This window comes from Macaca nemestrina, chromosome 20, assembly GCF_043159975.1.
Source record: "Macaca nemestrina isolate mMacNem1 chromosome 20, mMacNem.hap1, whole genome shotgun sequence".
NCBI classification, from domain to species: domain Eukaryota; kingdom Metazoa; phylum Chordata; class Mammalia; order Primates; family Cercopithecidae; genus Macaca; species Macaca nemestrina.
In genome coordinates this window covers 53,811,715-53,829,943 of record NC_092144.1, presented here as the reverse complement: position 1 = coordinate 53,829,943, position 18,229 = coordinate 53,811,715, and the positions used below count along the sequence as shown (strand labels likewise).

General features: G+C 51.5%; 2 protein-coding genes across 6 annotated transcripts; one reads left to right on the top strand and one right to left on the bottom strand.

Moving 5' to 3' along the window:
• Window positions 1-326: 326 nt before the first annotated feature.
• On the bottom strand, window positions 327-5,132 carry LOC105463847 (zinc finger protein 576). 3 transcript variants are annotated; one of them, XM_011711246.3, is made up of 3 exons: window positions 4,771-5,132; window positions 4,329-4,428; window positions 327-2,685 (listed from the first exon to the last, which is right to left on the bottom strand). In XM_011711246.3, exons 2-3 carry the CDS (start codon window positions 4,411-4,413, stop codon window positions 2,258-2,260), a joined length of 513 nt encoding a protein of 170 aa, XP_011709548.1. In that variant the 5' UTR covers window positions 4,414-4,428; window positions 4,771-5,132; the 3' UTR covers window positions 327-2,257. The 3 variants fall into 3 exon arrangements, with proteins under 3 accessions (XP_011709548.1, XP_011709549.1, XP_070943115.1); XM_011711247.3 differs by having other exon boundaries at window positions 4,329-4,425; XM_071087014.1 differs by having other exon boundaries at window positions 4,893-5,132.
• A 136-nt stretch (window positions 5,133-5,268) lies between these two features.
• Window positions 5,269-13,193, top strand: LOC105463848 (immunity related GTPase Q). 3 transcript variants are annotated; one of them, XM_011711249.3, is made up of 3 exons: window positions 5,269-5,512; window positions 6,176-6,707; window positions 8,141-13,193. In XM_011711249.3, the coding sequence occupies exons 2-3, from the start codon at window positions 6,178-6,180 to the stop codon at window positions 9,480-9,482; spliced, it is 1,872 nt and encodes a 623-aa protein (XP_011709551.2). In that variant the 5' UTR covers window positions 5,269-5,512; window positions 6,176-6,177; the 3' UTR covers window positions 9,483-13,193. The 3 variants fall into 3 exon arrangements, with proteins under 3 accessions (XP_011709551.2, XP_011709550.2, XP_011709552.2); XM_011711248.3 differs by having other exon boundaries at window positions 5,269-5,532; XM_011711250.3 differs by lacking the exon at window positions 5,269-5,512 and adding an exon at window positions 5,556-5,615.
• Window positions 13,194-18,229: the final 5,036 nt, after the last annotated feature.

The following is an 18,229-nucleotide window of genomic DNA, read 5'->3' as shown; positions in this document are numbered from 1 at the left end:
AAACTGATGGTCTACTAACTCCAACCAGTCTCCCTATAAGTCACCCCAGCAAAGAGATCCAGGGTAGCCCTGTCCCAAAACACACACACACACCCTACCTACCTACCTGGTAAAGGTAGTGGTTCCCAGGATCGAAATTTCTGCTTCCAGACTCAGAGTAGGTTGAATGTCTTATTAGACCAGGGGTTGGCAAACTTCTCCTGCAAAGGGCTAGATGGTAACTATTTTAAGTTTTGGAAACCATAAGATCTCTGATGCAACTATGCAGATCTGCTGTTCTAAGCAAAAGTAGCCATCAACAATACATAAGTGAATGAGTATAAAACTGTGTTCAAATAAAATTTTATTTGCAAAATCAGGCAGCAGGCTAGAGTTGGCCATAGTTTGCAGACCCCTGTCTTAGGCTGTAAATTCTGTTGCACGTGACAGAAACCCAGAATAATGATGGCTTAAATTAGAAGTTTCTTTCTTTCTTAGATAGCAATATGGAAGTGGGCTGGTATGGTGGCTGTGCTCCCTGAAATTGACCAGAGACCCAGGCTCCTGCTGTCTTGTTGCTCTGCCATCCCATGTGTCGTTCTTGTCCTTATGGTCTGAGATGGCTGGATACTATGTCTGTATTACAGTTAGGAAGGTGGAAAAAAGGTATGTCCCTTTCTTTTCTTTTTTTAAAAAAGAGTCTCACTCTGTCACCCAGGCTGAAGTGCAGTGGCATGATCTTGACTCACTGCAGCCTGTCTCCCAAATTCAAGCAATTCTCCTGCCTCAGCCTCCCAAGTAGCTGGGGTTACAGGTGTATGCCACCACACCTGACTAATTTTTGTATTTTTAGTAGAGATGAGGTTTCACCATGTTGGCCAGGCTAGTCTCAAACTCCTGACCTCAGGTGATCCACCAGCCTCAGCCTCACAGAGTGCTGGGATTACAGGTGTAAGCCACTGTGCCCCGCCGTCCCTTTCTTAAGCTTGAGTGTTCTACCCAGGAATTTAGCCAGAATCAGTCACATGGCTACATCTAGCTGCAAAGGAATCTGGGAAATGTAGTCTTTTCAGCTACCATGTGCCTAGCTAAAAACTGAGAGACAGTGATCAGTCTACCACATCCACCTCACCTGGGCTTTAAAAACATCCCTCAACATAAACAGAGTCTATAAGTATTATATGCAGGGCATTGACCATTGTCTGCAAGTGCAGGGCAGGTAACTAAGGGGGTAAAACTGGCCTGATGGGACTCATCTCCAGTTGAGGATGACACCCACTGTTCCCCTCCAGCCTGTTGTAGCTTCTGCCCTGCCCCTGCTGACAATGTCACCCTAGGTTGGGCCTTTCAAGAGAGCTGAAAATAGGATCTTAATGGGAAATCTCCCAGTGTTGGCCAAATAAAACCCGAAACAGAAGGTATCTCTGTTTGATTCCAAACCAGTTTCCCCACAAAGCAAGGCCAACTCTGGCCTGAGTTCCCCCACCTGCCCACACCCTTATGTTCTCTGGAAATTCCCACTCAAAAGCCAGAGCTCCCTGTTTAGACATTTTAATATGGATGTTTTCTGTTTTTAGATACTATTCCTGTTAGCTTATTCATACCATTTCACCTACACATATGAAAAAATATTTCATGACCAGAATGATATACAAAATTATTTAAATGAGACATAAATTATCGGGGGACTAGTGCCATCTAGTGCCATGGCCCCTCTGAGTGAGGTTGGCAGGGGGTGGGAAAGAGACACAAGGACTCCAATTGCCACCCCACTCAATTGGGGTCCAGCTCCCAACTGTGCTGCCCCATCCCCAAAAGCCCAAGTTGCTCCACATCTGGAACTCATCTGGTGGCATTACAGGCCAGCAACACCTCACCTTCCCTGCCCCCATTCAGGCAAAGGTCCAGGGCATTTTGCTTCCATTGCCCATGGCATCCATCTGGGAAGAATGAAGGGTGATGACACAGTCTGCAGCTAGGTGTTTAACTGGGAATAAGGGAGACACAAACCATTTCTCTCCCGCACTCCATTCCCATTTTTTTTTTTAACGAAAGATCTCGTTATCGTCTGATTTCACTGTCTCACGAAGGCCCTGTGTCCTCCAAAGACTGAAGCTCTAAATGAGAATCTTCTGGGTCTTCTTTATTAGGAGCCCTCTGCCTTCCCAGGGGAGGGAAGCAAATCCCTCAGGGCCCCCGGAATTCCTGCACCCCGTATCATGGGTGAGTCCTACTGGCCACAGAGCCACCTGTCACCACGGAGACGCTTAAGCTGCACTCAGAGCTCCCCTCGGGCATGCCGAATGTAGTGTTGATGCAGCCCTGCTTCCTGAGCAAAGTCCTGACCGCACTCTGTACAGGCGAAGGTGCCAGGAGGGGCACGGGCCTCATGCATCTGGCGGTGCCGCCTCAGAGAAGCAGCCTGCCCAAAGGTCTTGCCACAGTCAGGACAAGGGAAGGTGGGCTGGGCAGTAGTGGTTGCAACCAGTGGGGTGGGCTTGGCGGCTGGACCGTGGCTGCGCTGGTGGGTGATTAAGGCTTTGGAGGAGGGGAAGGAGCGGGCGCAGGTGAAGCAGATGAAGAGGACCCCCTGCAGCTTCTGGGCCACGAAGTCCGCTGGGTGCTCCCGCTTCATGTGACGCTCCTGGAACTTGGAATCTGCGAAGGTGATGAGGCAGCGGGTGCACTTCGGGGCCCCCAGGTGGCCTGAGAGATGTGCGGAGAGGTCAGGGGAGGCCGGCAGGAGTCTCCAGGACCTCTCCTGAACCCCAGAATCATACCAACAATTAACATTGAGTGTGCTATGTGCTCGGTTCTATGCTAATGCTGGACAACCAAACAGGAGAACTGTTCTTGGACCTATTTTATGGATGAGCAAACTGAGATTCAAAGAGGTTAGGCAAGTTGCCCATAGTCAATGAGGCTAGGAAAGGAAATGGTGGAGTCAGGGTTGGAACCCAGAGAGTCAGCCTGCCCAACAGAGGGGTATGGTGATTACAGCACAGCCTTTGGAGCCAGACTGCCTGGGATTGAATCTCAGCTCCACCACTTCCTAGGCAATTACACCAGTTTCCTTATCTGGAAAATGGGCTAATAACAGTATCTACTCCATAGGACTGTTGGAAGGAATAAATGAATTGCTGTACAGTCATTTGCAATTATGACTAATGATAACAGAGAAATCCAGCCCGACATCCAGGATATGGCCTGGTACTCACAGCTAGACCTTGGTGTTCTGTTGAACATAAATTTTCACAAAATATCAAGGACAGACAAGGTCATGCTGTGACTAGAATGAATCAAGACAAGACTACATCATAATAATGTCTGAGCACAGACAAAATATGAATGCTGTCCAAGCAGAAAAATGACCAAACATCCTCCTATCCTGGCTCATGTGAATGTCTGCTGCTACTTTATCAGTCAGAGCTTGAGCCTTGCCTTCTTCCTTCCTCCTTCTGGATAAGATTTATTACAATAGCCAATCATAGAATTGCCCCTGCTTCCTGGTAGCATCCAATCCACAGCAAAACAATTTTGCTCGCACATTCCCCAAAATCACCACCCACAAGCCCAAATCCTATGTCGTTTTTACCACTCTTAGTGAGACACCCCACAGTTCCCCCATGGTGTGTGTTCTTCATTGCAGCGAGAAATAAACCCAACGTGTTCAACTGCACGTGTGTTTCCGGTAATCTCAGGCTCAAGGGCATTGAGACTACAGCTCTTGTTACAAATACCTCTCTCTGCCTCAGTTCCCAGTTTAAAAGGCCTATTATTAGAAGGACTGAATGAGATAATGAATGTTAAAATCGTTCATAATATGAGAATAAATACACCTAGCTCATAATAAAACAGCAGGAGGTGTTGCTATTACATGGCAAACTGGCTACCATCATTAAGCCCTGGCTTTCCCCTTTGCTGCAGTTAATCCCATAACCACCCTGTGAGGTGGATAGTGCCACCCTCTTTTGACAGTCAGGGAAACCAAGGCTCAAGTTACACTGAAAGTCTAGGACACAGGTGGGACCAGAATCTTGGGGCTTTTCTCCCAATAGAACCATTCCCAGCCACGTCTCCAACCCAAGCCTCTCTTGGAAGCCACCCTATCCCTCTGAATGCATAAGCGTTGCAATCCTGCTTATGTGGCCAGAGGAGGGTGAGTACTCTGGCCACATAAGCCGGTGTGAGGAGATGCACTTCCTGCTAGGGCAGCTCAGGGACCATTACAGCCCCTTCTCAACAGGCAAAACTCTGTGGCGCCTTGGACACTGAAGTGCCACAGAGATCTTCTTAGCATCAGCTCCTGCACCCCGCCCTCCTCTAGCCAGCCAGCCATGTGTACTCACAGATGTTGCCTCCTGGGCTCTGGGGACTTCTCTCCTTGGGTGAATCCTGCTGCTTCATGTTCTCTTCAGAGTTCGGGTCCTCCATGGTGCTGGGACCCTTCTAGTCAGGAGAGGAGCGTGCATGAGTGAAGCTGTTCATCTGTTACCAGTCTTAGAGGGCACCCTAAGTCTATGACCTTTGACATCGCCATAGGCTCTCCTTGCCTGCTTTTGACCCTTACGACATACTATCTCCTTGAACTCTAATTGATGGAGTTCTTGCTAAGAGAAGCTTCAAACCTCCCAAAAGACTTCCTGGGTTTGGGACTCAAGAGTCTTTTCACTGGTGTGACCTATGACCTGCTGCATCAAACTAACTCCCTGAACTCAGCGTGGGAGTCTTGATCTTTGACACCAGCGTCATCCCAGTCTCAAGTGTCTTGGGGCAGGTAGTGATACCCACCCTTTATTCCAGTTCTTCCCGGGAAACATCCTCTGACATCCTGTGATTTTTGTTCCGCCCAGAGCCCCCGCCTCCCACGCGCACTAGCAGCTGCTATCCCGCTACCCTCAAGCGCTGCCTACAGGTTCCTGCTCCCAGGCCTCAGTTTTCCTCCGTACAGCAGAGGGCTGCCTTTCGCTGCGCCTGTCAGTCGCTAGCTACAGCCCCGCCACCCAGAGAGAAGTGGGATAGCCCACTCAGTCTCAGGGCCCCCGTGGTTTCCGCGCCCTTTTGCCAGATGAGCCTCTCGGAGCCGAGATCCCGGATTTGGCATCCGGCAATAGTATAGTCGCACCAGTCCGGTCCTCAAAATAACGGGAGGGGTCCTTCTCTGCACTATGGTGCGTTATGATGACGTTCACCCTCCCGCGGCGTAGGTACCGAAGCTTTTTGCGCAAGTCTGGGTAGGTGCTCGTGGCGCGCAGGCGCGTTGACTCCTTCATTGTTCGAGGCCCCGAGGCCGCCGAACAGGGGCGTGAGCACTTCGGCCGTTCTGCGCAGGCGCTGCGAAGGGCTAGGTCTCTGCGGTAGCGCTTCCAAGACACACCCCCTTGGAAGAGGGAGTGACGTCAGGTTAAAGCTACTGGGACGCGTCCCGGCATCTTTAAATCACCGCGCCCTGGCCTCTTCGGCCTCCGTCCGCTGCGGCCGAGGGGTCGGGCTTCTCAGTTGCTGACCCACCGCCACCGACTGCGCTCATCCCGTGGGTCGGCTTTTTGCTCGGTTTGTGATGTGGAAGGGGGAAGGGGAAGGATAAAAATAACAATGCGTCCGAGGGAGGAGGGACTGGAAGCCAGATTTCTGAGGTTTTATTTTTATTTATTTATTTTTGAGAGAGTGTCTTGCTCTGTCGCCTGGGCTGGAGTGCGGTGGTGTGATCACTGCCCACTGCAGCCTGCAACTCCTGGGCTCAAGCGATCCTACCGCCGCAGCCTTCCGGGTAGCTGGGGCTACCGGCGCACGCCACCATGGCCCGGCTAAATTTTATTTTTTGTGGAGACGGAGACTCTACCAGAGAGTCCCACATGTTGGCCAGGCTGGTCTCGAATTCCTGGCCTCAAGCGATCCTCCCGCCTCGGCCTCCCAAAGCACTGGGATTACAGGCATGAGCCACCGCGCCTGATTTCAGAGTTTTTGAAGCAGAAAGGGAAACGTTTTCCTCTAGAAAGAGGGCGGACAGACAGGGCGCCTGGAATCCCTGGGGAATAGGGTCTGGGCTCTGGATTTTTTAGGTCCTGGAGAGAGACACTCAAGAACCGAAGGGGACCGGGGGGAGGACTGAGGCCTTTGTTCCGAGTGGGGCGGCTAGGAAAGGAAAAGGCTAGGTGCTCCCTGACCCAGGTCTTCTCCACCCGTTGCTTTCCAGCCATGCCTCCGCCGCAGGGTGACGTGACCGCCTTGTTCCTGGGGCCTCCTGGCTTGGGGAAGTCCGCGCTGATCGCGGCGCTGTGCGACAAGGATGTGGAGACGCTCGAGGCCCCCGAGGGACGGCCGGACTCCGGGGTTCCCAGCCTAAGAGCTGCGGGCCCAGGCCTTTTTCTAGGCGAGCTGAGCTGCCCACCTGCAACGCCGGGGCCCTGGGCGGCTGAAGCCAACGTGCTGGTACTGGTGCTGCCCGGACCCGAGGGGAACGGGGAACCCTTGGCTGCAGCCCTGGGAGAGGCAGCGCGGGCCGCCCTGGCCCGAGGGACCCCGCTACTGGCTGTGCGGAACCTCCGTCCTGGGGATTCACAGACTGCGGCCCAGGCCCGTGATCAGACAGCAGCTCTGCTGAACAGCGCGGGGTTGGGAGCTGCGGATCTGTTTGTGCTACCGGCGAACTGCGGCAGCAGCGACGGCTGCGAGGAGCTAGAGCGCCTCCGGGCGGCGCTGCAGAGCCAGGCAGAAGCGCTGCGGAGGTGAGTGCTTTCTGGCTTGGTCCCTTAGTTGAGACCCTGCACACCTAGGTCCTATTTGAGATCCATGAGATCCCTTCCCCAGTGAGTTTGGGGCAAAGAGCTTAGCTCTATTATTATTATTTTTTTCCCAAGGGACAGGGTCTCGCTACGTTGACTAGGTTGAATTTGAACTCCTGGCCTTAAGCAATAATCCCGCCTCAGCTTCCCAAAGTGCTAGGATTACAGGCGTGAACCACCACACCCGGCCTTTTTTTTTTTTGAGACAGGGTCTCACTCTATCGCCCAGGCTGGAGTGCAGTGCTGCTATCCTAGCTCACTGAGGGCCTCCACCTCCTGGACTCAAATGATCCTCCTGCCTCAGCCTCCAGAGTAGCTAATAGGACAGGCTGCAAAACAGGATCTCACTGTTTCCCCAGGCTGGTCTTAAATTCTTGGCCTCAAGCCATGCCCCCACCCAGGCTTCCCAAAGCCCTAGGATTAAAAGGGAAAATCTTAACACTTTATCTGCTGGGGCCCTGAGGCTCCTTTTTCTAGGCCCTGCCCCAAGCAAGGTGATCCGCCCTCCCTGGCCTCCCAAAGTGCTGGGATTATAGGCGTGAGGCACTTTGCCCAGCCCCCTGGAAGATTTTACCTGAAAACTCTAATCCTTGAGCCCTCCCCACCATCAGTTTGGTTTTCAAGTGACCTAAAGCCACACCAGCAATGAGGATCTTGGGGCATCCTCATCCACCTCCTTTCTCCAGCTCCCTCTCGTTTCTGTGCCCACTTGCTGGCTACCTCCTGAATTTGCTCTACCACCTGCCAGCCTCCTCATTTTACAGACTTTAAAATGAGGCTCAGAGAGGGACAGTCCCTTGTCCTAGTACACTATCATCTTTTTTCCTTAGCCTCACCTGGTGGGGAGTCACCTTAGCCACTCCCCCTTGGTAAGAACTAGTAGATGAAATTTCTCCCCTCACTGACCCTTCTTAGGCCCAGCCTCTGAAAAGAGTGCCTTGGCGACCTTGTCTGTCTCAAATAGTGCTGGACTTGTGTTTAGGCCACAATACAGTTGCGATTCTTTGTTCTAGGCCCCACCCTCTCTGAGTTTTGTCCCACCCAGCACAGCCGACCCTTGGAAAAGCCCCGCCCCCAAATACTGTATTCCATGGAAGTCTTAGCCCAATCCCCATTTTAGGCTAGAGTGGGAAACCTGACCTTAAGTCCACCTGTTCAATAATCAAGACTCCATTATTGCTTGAAGCCCCGCCCATATCATCATGGCCCCTCCCCATCTGGTTTCTGTTTGCCTTGCCGTCAGTCTGGCCCTTCCCTTTCCTATCCCTGCCCCATTCTGGGATCCTTAGGAAAGCTCCGCCCTTGTCATTCATAGCCCAGTCCATGTCACCCAGCCCCTCTTCTGCCTTTGACCCTGACCCTTCTTGTCCCCACAGGCTCCTGCCCCCGGCCCAGGATGGCTTCGAGGTGCTGGGTGCAGCAGAGCTGGAGGCTGTGCGTGAGGCCTTTGAGACCGGCGGCCTGGAGGCTGCGCTGTCGTGGGTGCGCTCAGGCCTGGAGCGCCTGGGCAGCGCACGGCTAGACCTGGCCGTGGCCGGCAAGGCTGACGTGGGCCTTGTGGTGGACATGCTGCTTGGATTGGATCCTGGCGACCCAGGTGCTGCGCCTGCTTCGGCGCCCACGGGGCCCACTCCCTTCCCGGCCCCAGAGCGCCCGAATGTGGTGCTCTGGACTGTGCTTCTGGGTCCCACGGGCACTGCCACCACCGCGGCCGCAGCCTCTCACCCAACGCACTACGACGCCCTCATCCTCGTCACCCCTGGGGCCCCCACTGAGAAGGACTGGGCCCAGGTCCAGGCCTTGGTGCTACCAGATGCGCCTCTTGTCTGCGTGCGCACAGACGGCGAGGGCGAGGATCCGGAGTATTTGGGAGAAGGAAAGATGGAGAAACCCAACGGCGAGAGCTTAAAGAACGCAGGCGGAGGGGGATTGGAGAATGCACTCAGTAAGGGAAGGGAGAAATGTAGCGCTGGATCGCAGAAAGCAGGCAGCGGGGAAGGTCCTGAGAAAGCTGGCAGCGAGGGTTTGCAGCAGGTTGTCGGCATGAAGAAATCAGGTGGTGGCGACTCAGAGCGGGCCGCCGTGTTAAGCCCGGAGGACGAGACGTGGGAGGTGTTGGAGGAGGCACCGCCGCCAGTGTTCCCCCTACGGCCTGGTGGACTCCCAGGGCTATGCGAATGGCTGCGGCAAGCGCTCCCCCCAGCCCAGGCAGGGGCGCTGCTGCTGGCACTGCCACCAGCATCTCCCAGCGCTGCCCGAACCAAGGCTGCGGCGTTGCGGGCCGGGGCGTGGAGGCCAGCTCTGCTGGCTAGTCTGGCAGCGGCGGCGGCACCACTCCCAGGGCTGGGCTGGGCATGCGACGTGGCACTTCTGCGGGGTCAGCTGGCGGAGTGGCGACGGGGCCTGGGACTGGAACCCGCGGCACTGGCTCGACGTGAGCGTGCCCTGGGCCTGGCTCCTGGGGAGCTGGCAGCGCGCGCTCATTTCCCAGGCCCGGTGACGCGCGCCGAGGTCGAAGCAAGGCTGGGCGCCTGGGCAGGCGAGGGCACTGCTGGGGGCGCAGCACTGGGTGCTCTCTCCTTCCTGTGGCCTGCGGGTGGCGCAGCGGCGACAGGTGGCCTGGGCTACCGAGCGGCTCACGGCGTACTGCTGCAGGCTCTGGATGAGATGCGGGCTGATGCTGAGGCTGTACTGGCACCCCCTGAGTCTGCCCAGTGAGAGGTGGGAGGGGGCTTGAGGGTCCAGACTGTGGCAGGGGATGCCTGGGGTTAATCCTGGGTGCTTGAAAGGGATGTGGACTCTGATTTCTAGCAGGGATGTGTGACTTCTCATCACCTGGATTCAGAGAGTCTGGGGGACAGGAATCCTAATTTCTTTTTTTTTTTTCCTTTTTTTTTTTTTTTTTTGAAACGAAGTCTCTTGTTGCCCAGGCTGGAGTGCAATGGCGCGATCTCGGCTCACTGCAACCTCTCTCTCCCAGGTTCAAGCGATTCTCCTGCCTCAGCGTCCGGAGTAGCTGGATTTACAGGTGCCTGCCACCAAGCCTGGCTAATTTTTGTATTTTTAGTAGCCTGTTGGCCAGGCTGCCCTTGAATTCCTGACCTCAGGCGATCCACCCGCCTGGGCCTCCCAAAGTGCTAGGATTACAGGCGTGAGCCACCGTGCCCTGCCAGGAATCCTGATTTCTTTGGGAACCATGGTGCATGACATCCAGACCCTTCTGTCCTGAAGGAAGTTGGTGGCCCAGAGTCTAGCAGGGACTATGTCTTTGTCTCCTAGGGAGTAGAAACTGGAGTTACTGGATGTTTAGTCCTCCAGGGGAGGGGAGAAGTCCTGTTTCCTAATTGGTGGGGAGGTGTCCATGACTGGTACCTAAACTCCAGTATAGGGGAGGGAGACCTGAGCGCCCCAGGGAGCTGGAACTCTTGGGCTTCAGAGCCTCAGAGGGAAACAGGGTCTACATTTCTCTGGGGGAGAAAGCCTGCACACAGGTCCCCAAGGAGCAGTGGGCTTTGAGTCTTGATGGGGTGGCGGAGGCCTCCGGGGTCTCAGACTCTAGGGTCCTAAGATGGCTGTGGACCTTGGTTCCTAATTCATGGGTAAGGGGAGGTCTGCATCTGGAGGACGGATCAGGGGGCTTGTGGGAGAAAGCTGGAGACTTCTTGATCTCTCCTGGGGAGTGGATGGGTTTCTATAATTGCCCGCCAAAAGTATGTAGGGAGGGTGGTCCCACAAAAATGAGGTGAGGTGGGTAAGAGGTCTGGGCATGGTGGGCTCTAGAAGTAGCCAGGGACCAGGAATGAGGCCTTCTGGGTGTGGAAGGGCAGGAAGGAATACCTCAGAGACAGCTCCTCCAAACCTTGTATTGGGATCCCGGCAACTGCCTCTGTGAGTGTGACTGGGAAGGGATATGACTGCCTTCATCTTCTAGGTGCTGAGCAATTCAGATGATCTCTGGGGAGTCTGTTTCTCTGTCTCTCTTCTTCAGGAAAAGAGTCTGTTTCTCTCTTTTTTTGGCCTTGGTGTTTTGTGCAACTTCCTTTTTGGAAGAACAGCTGTACTGCTGCATTGGTCCAAACACTTCTGTATGGACACCTTAGGTATCCCCAAGAGACTCTGCTTTCTGATGTACATAGAGGGTACTGCGCTGAGCCAGGGGCCCACCAAATGGGTGGCCAGGCATTTGAGACCATGGGAATATGCCAGGAGTGAATGAAGCAAAGGCAGAAACCACAGTGCCTGGAATGTTCTAGGCTGCTAGCCACATGTAGGGGAAAAGCTGCAGGTTACAGAATTCTTCAGTGTCAAAAACAGAAAAGGAGGATCTGAGAATCCAAGCGATAGAATCCCTTTTGTTGTAGACAGAAAGAGCAAAGTCCAGAGAGGGCAGGCTTGAGGCCCTGAGGGTCTGGCCCTTGCTTATTCTCATTCACTGCCCCTTCCCACTCCTGTCCAGCCTGATAGGCTTTCCTTCCTTTTTTTATTTTTTATTTTTTTGAGATGGAGTCTCGCCCTGTCACACAGCCTGGAGTACAGGGATGTGATCACCGCTCACTTCAATCTCCTGCTCCCAGCTTCAAGCGATTCTCCTGCCTCAGCCTCCCGAGTATCTGAGATGACAGGCATGTGCCACCACACCTGGCTAATTTTTGTAGTTGAGTAGAGAAGGGGTTTCACCCTGTTGGCCAGGCTGGTCTCAAACTCCTGACCTCAGGTGATCTACCCACCTCAGCCTCCCAAAGTGCTGGGATTACACGTGTGAGCCATCATGCCCACCTGACTTTCTTTCTGATGCCTGAGTGGCCACCTTGAGTCCTGCCTGGGGACCCTTGCACCTGCTGTTCTCTTTCCTTCAAGGCTCTACTCACAACTTCCTGTTCTACTCTCAAACCTTCCTGTGACTCGCTCAGTCAGATCTCAGCTCACATATCCCCTCAGGGAGGCCTTCGCCTCCCTGACCACCCTATCTGAAGTAACTCACATCCCCCCATTCATTTCGGCCAGTTGAGTTTCCTTGTAGCAATTATTACTGTCAAAAATGATCTTATTTATTTACCTATTTATTGGCTTTTGACCCATTGCCTGTCCTGTTCTCTGTTGTTCCCCCAGTATCTAGAACAATAGGTGACTGATACAATAGGTGCTTCGTAAATATTTTTTACTATTATTATTATTATTATTATTATTATTATTATTTTAGAGACAGGGTCTTGCTCTGTTGCCTAGGCTGGAATACAGTGGGATGATCGTGGCTCAGTGTCACCTCCAACTCCTGGGCTCAAATGATCCTCCCACCTCTGCCTACAGAGTAGCTGGGACTGTAGGTACACAGCACCAAATTTTTTGTAGAGACGGGTTCTAGCTTTGTAGCCCACACTAGTGTTGAACTCCTGGCCTCAAGTGATCCTCCTGCCTTGATGGAATTGCAGGTGTGAGCCACCACACCCAGCCTACATGTTTATTTCATTGATCAGTGTCAGAACTAGGATTGGAATTTCGATTGTTGATCTCTTGCCACAAGATAGGAAAATGGAGCAAGATAAGGAGAAACAAGCATTTAATTGGAGAGAACACGCTTGTCTGAGGTCAGGGGCCTGGGAAGCAAGCGCAACTTTGCCACTGTCACTGTGTGTTACTTGGACAGTGCCTTATTTTCCCATCTGTGAAATGAAAGGGCTGGACAAGAACCTTCAAGAGCTTTGAGGTCCTGTCTCTCTTAGAAGCTGAAGACAAGGGTGACTGATCCAAGGGGAGATACTCAAGGGATGGTACCACTGTCTCCCCCACTGCTGACACAATTTGTCCCATCAAAGTTGAGTTATCTACCATGGGGAAGAGCACTTGGTTCTCTACTGAATGGCTCCAGGCATTTCCATGAAAGCTCTTTCAGCTTTAGGGGAAGAATATTCATACATATCTGTAATATCCACTACATCTCTTTACCCCCTCATATTAGTGTCTAAGCCCTGCAATCAGGCATGTCAGCCACGTGATGGAATGGGAGAGCTTCAGGGCAGCACTGTCCAGTAGAAGCAAAATGCAAGCCACATATATGTCATTTTAAGTTTTCTTTTCTTTTCTTTTCTTTTTTTTTTTTTTTTTTCAGATGGAGCTTCACTGTGTCACCCAGGCTGGAGTGCAGTGGCAATATCTCGGCTCACTGCAGCCTCCGCCTCCCAGGTTCAAGTGATTCTCTTGCCTCAGCCTTCTGAGTAGCTGGGATTACAGGCATACGCCACCACGCCTGGCTAATTTTTGTATTTTTAGTAGAGACGAGGTTTCACCATGTTGGTCAGGCTGGTCTCGAACTACCGACCTCAGGCCACCCGCCTCGGCCTCCCAAAGTCCTGGGATTACAGGTGTGAGCCATCACGCCCAGCTAATTTTTATATTTTTATTTTATTTATTTATTTTTTGGAGACAAGGTCTTGCTCTGTCACCCAGGCTGGAGTGCAGTGGTGCGATCTTGGCTCACTGCAATCTCAGCCTCCCAAGTAGCTGGGATGACAGGCACGCACCATCACGCCCAGCTAATTTTTGTATTTTTAGTAGAGATGGGGTTTCACTGTGTTGGACAGGCTGGTCTTGAACTCCTGACCTCAGGTGATCCATTGGCCTCATCCTCCCAAAGTGCTGGGATTATAGGCATGAGCCACCACACCCAGCCTAATTTTTGTATTTTTGGTAGAGATGGGGTTTCAGCACATTGGCTAAACTGGTCTTGAACTCATGGCCTCAAGTTATCTGCCCACCTCAGCCTCCTAAAGTGCTCAGATTACAGCCAAGTTTTCTAATAGCCACATTAGAGTAGTAAAAGGAAACAGGTTAAATTCATTTTAACATGTTTTACTTAACCCAATGTATCTAAAATAGCTTTCAACATATCGTCGTTTTTTGTTTTGTTTTGTTTGTTTGAGATGGTGCTTCGCTCTGTTGCCCAGGCTGGAGTGCAGTGGCACAATCTCAGTGCACTGCAACCTCCACCTTCCGGGTTCAAGTGATTCTCCTGCCTCAGCCTCCCGAGTAGCTGGGATTACAGGCACCCGCCACCATGCCCGCTAATTTTTGTATTTTTGGTTAGAGATGGGATTTTGCCATGTTGGCCGGGCTAGTCTCAAACTCCTGACCTCAGGTGATCCGCCCACCTCGGCCTCCCAAAGTACTAGGATTACAGGCGTGAGCCACTGCGCCTGGCATCATCGGTATTTAAATGAGTTATGTTACATTCTTTTATGCTGTCTTCAAAATCTGGTGTATATTTTACACTTACACCAAATCTCAATTACCATGATACATTTTCATCCAAAATGCTTGACCTGTTTTTCAATTTCATAAAATTCATAGTTGGAGAAGTAGATTTACATATCCAAGTTGTTCCAATTATATAATAGTTTTCCAAAAACTGAGATGGGTGTCAATTTTTTTTTTTTTTTTTTTTGAGATGAAGTCTCACTGTCGCCCAGGCTGGAGTGCAGTGGTGCGATCTCGGCTCACTGCAAGCTCCGCCTCCCGGGTTCATGCCATTCTCCTGCCTCAGCCTCCCGAGTAGCTGGGACTATAGGCACCCGCCACCATGCCTGGCTAATTTTTTGTATTTTTAGTAGAGACGGGGTTTCACCATGTTAGCCAGGATGGTCTCGATCTCCTGACCTCGTGATCCGCCCGCCTTGGCCTCCCAAAGTGCTGGGATTACAGGCGTGAGCCACCGTGCCCGGCCGAGTGTCAATGTTTTAAGTAGAGATGCGGGTTGAGACAGAGTCTCACTTTGTCACCCAGGCTGGAGTGCAGTGGGCATGACCTTGGCTCACTGCAACCTCTGCCTCCCAGGTTCAACTGATTCTCTTGCATCAGCCTCCTGAGTAGCTGGGACTACAGGTGTGTGCCACCATGCCCGGCTAATTTTGATATTTTTCTTAGAGACAGGGTTTCACCACATTGGCCATGCTCATCTTGAACTCCTGACCTCAGTCGATCCGCCCACCTCAGCCTCCTGAAGTGCTAGGATTACATACATAAGCCACCACGCCTGCCACCAATCTGGTTTTGAACCCCCAGCCTCAAGTGATCCTCCCACCTCAGCCTTCCAAAGTGCTGGTATTACAGGCATGGGCGACCACACCTGGCCTCAGCTGTTCAATTAAAAGTAAATAAAACTTAAAATTCTACGTTTCATTGGCAGTAGTACGGTGTTAATACAGAGTAGCCACATGTGGTTAGTGGCTACAGTATTGGACAGTGCAGGTATAGAATACTTCTATCAACATAGAAAATTCTATCAGTCTAGCTCTAGGGGCAGATAGTCCTTCTACTGACTTGGGCAAGTCACTCCACAAATGGCATCTACCTCACATGGTTATGGTGAGAATTCAGCGTGTGTATGTATATGCATGCATACACACACATAACAGTGCACCGTTTCCTGAAAAGCCTGACACAGGGAGCTCAGACATGAGTGCCACCCACCCCTGGGCAGCACCAAGATGGCTCTAGTCCGGGCGCCTTTGTCTCACCCCCATGCCTTTGCTCGGAGTGTGCTCCTCATTTTTCTGCCACTTTGACCCTGTCTCTGATTTGGTCCTGTCTGACATCACTGCTATATGCTTTGCTGCTCTCAATTTCCTCTGCCCTCATGCCAGCAGGAGTCATGCCAGAGATCATATCTGAGAAAGCAAGACAATTTTGTGTGTGTGTGTCTGTGCCCATAGAGGAGTGCTGGTTGTGTTGATATAGTTGTAGATTGGTTGTGTTTACATCGTTGTATATATTGACATGCTTGAGTGTTATGACTTCTTTTGGGGGTGGTTGCCTTTTAAATCATGACTTTTGATGGGATTGAATTTTAGTCTTTGTGAAGACATAAGTAGGCATCTGTCTCTGGGAGCATCCAAGCAGAAAAGACTAAGACTCCCTTGTAGACAGATCACTGGCCTCCATTGGAGTGTGTCTGCATGGCACCACAGGGCTGGAAGACCCTTGGAGGCAGGAATTCAAGGAAATGTATGATGAATTTTGGCACTGCCATCAGAAGCAGAACAGGCATGGAAAACTTGGGTGAGTGGACGAGACAACCTCTTCACTACAGCAGAGTTCCATAAATTCCTGAACAATGATGGAGGGATTTGTGTCCACTGCAGTGGGGAGCCATGAAGGACACATCAAGGGTGTGGTTGGCCTATGGTGCTCTTTGGAGGAATGAATAAAAATGAATAGAAATCCTATTGCGTGTCTGTTCTTTTGGAGTTTGAGGGAAAAGAAAGATCCTTGAGATTTTAACTGGACTGGAAACCTAGACTCCAGCATCTGGGCATAGGAGGGATGGTGGGGAATCTGCTGGGAAAAGACTGGGCTGTGATCAAGAGAATTTATCAGTATCTGAGTTTTGCCACCTTGGAAGGAGTGCAGGCAGACTTACTGTTTAAACATTGGGAGCTTATGATGGTAAAGCGCCTTAGCTCTGGAGCCAGCTGTACCCATTAATGACCCCAATTGGGCCAGCCTTTCTGTAGCCATGCCCTTGGATTGTTGCTCTCCTTTTAGACTTGACTATGTGGTTTGCTTCAGCCACTAGAACAATAGTAAACATGATACAAGCAGAGGCTTGAAAAGTACTTAAGCAGCCGGGTGCGGTGGCTCACACCTGTAATCCCAGCACTTTGGGAGGCCGAGGCGGGCGGATCATAAGGTCAGGAGATCAAGACCATCCTGGCTAACACAGTGAAACCCTGTCTTTACTAAAAATGCAAAAAATTAGCCGGGTGTGGTGGTGCACACCTGTAGTCCCAGCTACTCGGGAGGCTGAGGCAGGAAAATAGCTTGAACCTGGAAGGTGGAAGTTGCAGTGAGGTGAGACTGCGCCACTGTACTCCAGCCTGGGCAACAGAGCGAGACTTCATCTCAAAAAAAAAAAAAAAAAAGTGCTTATGCACTGGAACTTCCTCTTTTGCTCCCCTTGGTATCCCTACCACCACTGCCACATCCAACCCCCAGGCAGGCTGAGCATGGTGGCTTATACCCATAATCCCAGCACTTAGGGAGGCAAAGGGAAGAATTTCATGAGCCCAGGAGATCGAGACCAGCCTGGGCAACATGGCAAGACCCCCATCTCTACAAAAAAGCAACTACAACAAAATTAGCCAGATGTGGTGGTGTGTGCCTGTGGTCCCAACTACATCGGGGAGGCTGAGGCAAGCAGATTGTTTGAGCCCAGTCAAGGCTGAAGTGAGCTACGATGGCTCCACTGCACTCCAGCCTGGGTGACAGAGCAAGACAATGTCTAAAAAAATAAAAAGAAGAAAAGAAAAAGAAAAGACCTGGACTAACCTGCTGGGTAATAAAGAGAAAAGAGACACATGGCCCAGTCATCCTTGATCCCCGCCACCCATAGCCAACTGACCTCTGGAACAGAGCTCCCTAGCTGATAGGCAGCTGAACCCTGCTGAGACCAGCGAAACAACTGCCCAGCTGATCCCAGACCAAGTGGCGACCCAGAGAATCATCAACTAAATAGGTGATTGTTCTAAACCACTAAATTTTGGAGTGGTTTGTTATGTAGCAAAAGCAACTAATAACAGACTTGTTCTCTCTGTGTGTGATGTGGTCTCTTTCTGCCCAACAACATGACTCAGTGATTAAAATCTTAAACTCTGCCACTTTTTAGGCTGTGGGACCTCCAATGTGACAGCCCTCTGAGCCTCTGATGTCTCCTGAAAACAGGGATGCGAATAATAGTGCCTATCACATAAAGTAGTGAAAATAAAATGAAAAACAGCTTCTAAGGGGTCATGGTGGTCATTTGCGCTGTTAATGAAACATGTCCAGTCCTCTGCCTTCTGACCTTGGGGCAGGATCTCACTTCCTGGTCCCCATGTGGCCAGGTGGGCCATGTGACTAACTCCATCCAGTGACTTGTATTAAGTCACTTCTGGATCACAGCGTGTGATTACCCATGGTAAACTTCCCGTGACACAGAAATTGGCCACGTTCAAATTGGTGGATGCTTTATTTATTTATTTATTTATTTATTTATTTATTTATTTAAGACAGGGTCTCTGTCAGCTAGGCTGGAGTGCAGTGGCAAGATCTCAGCTCACTGCTGCCTCCACCTTCCAGACTCAAGCAATCCTCCCGCCTCAGCCTCCCAGGTAGCTGGGACTACAGGTGTGCACCACCACGCCTGGCTATTTTTTTTTTTTTTTGTATTTTTGCCCAGATGGGTCTCAAACTCCTGGGCTCAAGTGGTCCTCCTGCCTCGGCCTCCCAAAGTGCTGGGATGACAGGTGTGAGCCACCACACCCTGCCAGTGGCTGATTTATGACTATGATGAGCAGAACACCCTCTGGATAGTGCTAGGGTGAAGGAAAAGTTAACCTTTTGAGAATGGGCAGTCATTCAGCAAATATCCACTCCTCTCCCTTCCACTGGAGGGGGAGTATATTTCCCTGCTCCACTGATGGGTTTGACCATTT